We start from the raw sequence: 5253 nt of genomic DNA, 5'->3' as shown, positions 1-5253 counted from the left end.
AGACAGTATTTGAGAGGACATTTATCACTACGGAGCTGGCAAAAGGCCAACGACAAAAAGGCTGACAAAACATTGATGGACAAAACATCAGCCAGCAGATTCCTTCCCTACATTTTCTCCTGCAATCAGTTCCACCAAATATCAACGCTCAGACTGGCCTACTCTGGAACTAATTTTTTTCATGATACATGTTCCAGAACTTGAGTTCCTGAGGACTGTAAGCTTTCCACTCACTGCATTTCTGTGAATCCAGCTATGGGTATTTCCAATTCCTGAGTCCTGTACTCCAACAGACTGTGTTTCCAGGCTTTCTTCCACCACCCATGTGGAATCTTGGTCCAATGAAGAAACTGAAGGCTGACCTAAATGCTTTGTTCTTGTTTACTGCTCTGGTCAAGTTTTCAAAGTTTATGCTCTAGGATGCAACTAACACAACCAGAATAACTAAATGAGAAGATTAGATATGGGTATACAAATGGCAGCAGGAGTTAGACTCTGTTGGGCCTTTATAAATGGCATAATTTATCAAAAGATTTCTGAGAATTCGATGGAATAAATTAAAAAAAACCCCACAGTTCTGTCTTATGATTGAAAAAAAGATCAAATAAGCAGGTCTGGCGTTCCGCATACCAAAGGATGGTTGTGCTTGTATAACATGAGAAGTTCATTAGAACAGCATCTCTTAATCACAGGTGAAGATGATTTCGTCTGTTCTGAGATTAGAGTAACCCGTGTTAGCACTGACCATGGGAGAAAGCTCGAACCAATGACACTTAAAACTGCCTTCTAGTCCTACTTTTCTGGCTTCCCAGAAGTGGCAAAATAAAAATCTACCTAAATGAACTGTCACATTTAGCTGATGACGTTTGGTCTACGTGATATTTTATGAAGGATGACCCTACATAAGTTCTGGAGTAAGGAATAGCCTAACTAGTCTCTTTTTAATACAGTGGACTTCTGATGTAGAAATTTCTTTTAAAGATTTGAATTATCTGTTTCAGAGCTCTACAAGCTCTGCGTCATTGTCATCTATGTACGAATGATGAGACAGCAAAAGATGTTACTGCCTTTGCCTAGTTGTGGAATTAGAGGCCACAGGAACTTCGCATGCAAAGAAGAAACAACAGCTAGCATTGTGCACAGATGTCAGTTTACCTTATATATTGAGGTGGGACGGTAGGTAATATCTCTGTGAATCTACTTTTTGGCTGAGAGACCTGTTGGTAATTCTTGGTGGTGCTGCAAGTGAAACATTTTGTTGTCATTGTTCAGCTCAGAATAGAAGCATTTCAAGCTCAATAAGCAACATTTCACCCTATGGGAATGTCAAGGCAGCTCCATTCCTGCGGTTCAAAGTGCTGCTTCTCTGGTGCACTAAAACCTAAGATACACCGAGGAAAAGTGTCTTCCCTAGAGTGCTTCTGTAGGATCTGTGTAGGTGTGAGATTCATTTGGTCCTTTTGGTTTTGGGTCTTTGTCATTGCAGATCTCCACGCTGCGAAGTCCCGTCATACTACTTTTATTGCCATCCATTAAGTCTTCTGTCTTATCTGTGCTCTTCTTGTTGCAAGTACAGAAGTCACTGGAGCTCTCTAGAAAGTTGATGCAAAATTTGATAACTAATGCCAGCCAGGCCATCCCAAAAATGATCCACAGAGAGATGACATTCTTGTACCAGCTTGGATAGGTGCGGTCAGGGTTCATCCCTACAAGAGAACCACCCAAACCAGTTCTATATTGGACCAAAAGTGCCTCGAATGAGACACTACACATAAAGCAAAGACAGTGGAAATATCACCTAATATTAATGATCTCCATATAAAACATGAGTATGCCATCTGCTTAGAATGTGAAGAGATGTTGTAAGCAAGTATGATTCATGACATGTCAGCAACAGCCTAGAACTCCCTAGGAATTGTAATGATGAGAAAGAAAAATGAATCTCAAATTACATCTATGTAAAAGTGAAATTATTCACATTTAAGCGCACAGTTTAATTTCTTTACTTATTACTCAGCATCACAATGTTGTATTGGCATGCAGCAGGACTCCCCTGCAGACAAAGGAAGCAGGTTTTACATATGGGTGTATGAATCTTGTTAAGCCAGATATAAGCAAGCAAGTGAATCTCTAAGAGTGGGAGGGAAGGGGTCTGAGCAGTCCTAAAACCTCTAAGAACCACCAAGCCTTGGAAGAGAGCTTGAAATTATGCCACCTCTACCTGGTTGCTCAGTTATGTGCTTTGTGATTCCTTTGGAACAAAGCTGTAGTTTGAGTGAGTTTCCACAATGTTCAGGCAAAGGGGCTTCTATGAGCTCAGCTAGTGACAGTAGTAAGATTAATCATAACACAGACAAAGCAAAGGCATGAGCTCAGCCCAGAAGTGATAAGGCTCTATCTGTAAAGCGGGCTGGAGTACCCGTATAAACCCGCGCCTTACAAACACAGGATACAAATCAGCTGCAGCAAAGCCTTTGAATGGACTTTTCCCTTAATGCTCCTCAGATCCCATTATTTAGGTGCCTCGCCTTAGGAAGGTCTGCCAGTTTATACCTGAATACCTACAGTGCAGCAGATACTACAGAACACCTTATCCTTTCAGGATGGACTGCAAGGAGTTAACCTGTATGAGATGTCACCTCCATGAACCTGGAGGCTACTCTCCATACCATGTTCCAATGAAAAGTACACGTGCAGCTGGGTTGACATGGGGCCTCCATAAAGACACGTGTTTAGGTATTTATCGTCTGTGAGTTCTTGTATAAAGGAATATTACCCTGTCATTACCTGCGCAGACTAGCAGTTCCCAGATCACAGTCCATGAACTGTTACTGTCTGCAAGCTCATGATTAGTGGTAACCGGACAGTAGAGCCGTATTAAACAGCCAATTCTTCACATCCATTTGCACATTCGTACGCTTCAAATCAAAGTACCGCAGCCTGACTTATATTTCCCCCAAAGCAGAGCAGCTGTGTCCAAAGCGAATATCAGGCATCACTCTCGGCATGTGATATCCCCCAGAACAGTGCTGGAGGATTACACTAGTGGAGAAACAGCATGACAGTCATGAAACAGCGACAGTCACTTGAACCCATGCCCCGGTCCTGCTTATTTCAATTCGAACATAAACCACATATACAGGATGGTCACTGACATATTCAGTTATTCCCGTATTGAACCCAGTGTGTCTAGGGTGGCACGCCAGTTACAAAGGTATCGCGCAGGTGAAGGTTTGCCTAGAAGTGGGAAGTATACGAGTGAAGAGCTTCAAAACTAGTTATTAGGAACTGAGAGAAGAAAAGCGGCAGCACAAAGTTCAGCATCATCTCTAAAAGTATTGCTGTAAAATTCTGAAGTGGCTAGCCTTTGCTAAGCCCATCTGGCTGCCCTTACACAAGCGAACTCGATTCCAGCTCATTTAAGTGTGCCTACACAAGTTCTAGTCGTAACTTTGATGCATTCTAGACAAGTCCCAAGGAAATCACCACTAAGTTGTCTACGCATTAAGCAAGCACTATGAAAAAAAGAAAATAAAGAATCCATAATAAGATTTTTCAGTCTGTCTCCCAAGGATTCAAGGGTGCATGTGTTTCTATAATCAATTTGTTTTTAATGAGAAAGTCTTTATCAAAAAGGTGTGTCCTGTGTTTCAGCAAATGCATCGGGCACGGATCCAAAACCATTTCCTCTGGCAAAGGGTTTTTGGCAACCAAACCTAGGCTATGCCTGGTGCCTGACAGTCTACACCCAAGTGACTTAAGCTGCCTTTTAGAAACCAGTAGTCTGGGATTTGGCAGAAGAAATGGTCACTGTCTGCTAATGGTGAGGCAGAGTAACATCTGCTTAAAATTCATGGCTGGCAATGCATCGGAGCACACCAAGGACACCATCAGCAACTGCTGTGATTAAAACCGTAGCACTCCAGTCTGGTGTCGCAGCCATTCTAGGGGCAGACCACCTGAACGGTGGAAGAGTACTGATTGACTGGGAAACAATCGCTTTGCTATGCCAGAGGTGGCATTGCCATCTCCAACCTGTCAAATGCCTGCCACAATACATTTATCAGATCTGTAGATTGCCAGTGGTATAAAACTGCCAAATTGGGAGCTGCTTATGCGACACATTTGGCTTCGATGTTTAGTAAGTGAAAGCAATGAAATGCAAACTACTCACCAATCACATAATCTCCAAATCCTATAGTGCTGAGGGTGATAAAGGAATAGTAGAAACCTTCTTCGTAAGACCACCCTTCTTTGTCAGAGAACAACAAGGGAGGTAGCAGGAGGAACAATAAGAAGCCAGTTACCAGCACACAGGTCTTAATCAGGAGGGAAGTTTTTTTTCTAGTGAAACAGGAAAAAAAAGAGACTGTCACAAGAAGGGTGGCAAGGAAAGACCAACTCCTTCTGGTTTAATATGATGCCGAACTCAATAAAAATGCACAAACATTCATCACATTCCACTAGGATAAACAGTGTGGCTCTCCCAGTCAACACAAACTGGGGCATCACCTTCACGATTCTTGAATTCATGCCAGTTTAAAGTCTATTGCACAAATATTCGCATGTAACTTCACACATGCAATTCTAACTATGACTGATGATAAACAGACCAGATATTCTCAGACTGCACGGCTTTAAGGCTTTGGCACTTCTGTTGCTGTGGGGGAAGCCATTCATCACAGAAGTTCCCTCAATTAATAAACAACCTTATCTGATATCTCATAGGGCTGTCACAAACTAAATTTATTAGCTTTCAGTTATTCCTGAATATTATTGCCATTTTGGCCAAACGGGTAGGCAGGCTGTCCTTCCTGTGCAGCAGATCCCAATACCAGACAGTGCCCTTTATTTCCTGAACCTGCGGTTGAGGCCTGCCTTTCCACGTTGCTTACCTGCCAGTGAAACAGCTCCTCTAGGTAATGGGCAGAATGCTGAACCCCCAGCAGTATGAGCTGCCCAATTTCATTCAGGAGTACAAGGTTCAGGGGGATCCCAAACAGGGCAAACAAGATGCAGAAGATGCGACCAGTGGCAGTGCTGGGGCTCAGGTTCCCATAGCCTGTGCAGGGAAGGAACAAGGTGTTAAATCTAAAATATTCTTTGCTTGCCCTCCTCCTCTGGAGAGGTGAACCTCCATCTTCTACAAAAATTAGACAAGAAGGTCACTGCTCCAAAAGGACCTTTTTTATAAATAAGTTACATCCATTGTTTGTCATATCCTATTGTAGGCTGGAAAATAACATCTCTTTC

At 42.6% G+C, this 5253-nt stretch overlaps 1 protein-coding gene across 1 annotated transcript in view; it reads right to left on the bottom strand.

Annotated features, from left to right (window-relative positions):
* Positions 1-1410: 1410 nt before the first annotated feature.
* The window catches only part of KCNK17 (potassium channel, subfamily K, member 17), a gene marked incomplete at its 5' end in the record, with an annotated part of 11620 nt that continues 7777 nt past the window's right edge, over positions 1411-5253 (bottom strand). The window contains 3 exons of the mRNA XM_010136785.1: positions 1411-1706; positions 4175-4344; positions 4897-5062. Of these exons, the coding sequence (XP_010135087.1) occupies positions 1411-1706; positions 4175-4344; positions 4897-5062 (632 nt within the window). The remainder of the gene's footprint in view (positions 1707-4174; positions 4345-4896; positions 5063-5253) is intronic.

The sequence above is a fragment of the Buceros rhinoceros genome, unplaced genomic scaffold (assembly GCF_000710305.1).
Source record: "Buceros rhinoceros silvestris isolate BGI_N320 unplaced genomic scaffold, ASM71030v1 scaffold15085, whole genome shotgun sequence".
Classification (NCBI taxonomy): Eukaryota; Metazoa; Chordata; class Aves; order Bucerotiformes; family Bucerotidae; genus Buceros; species Buceros rhinoceros.
This window is presented reverse-complemented; position numbering and strand designations above follow the sequence as displayed.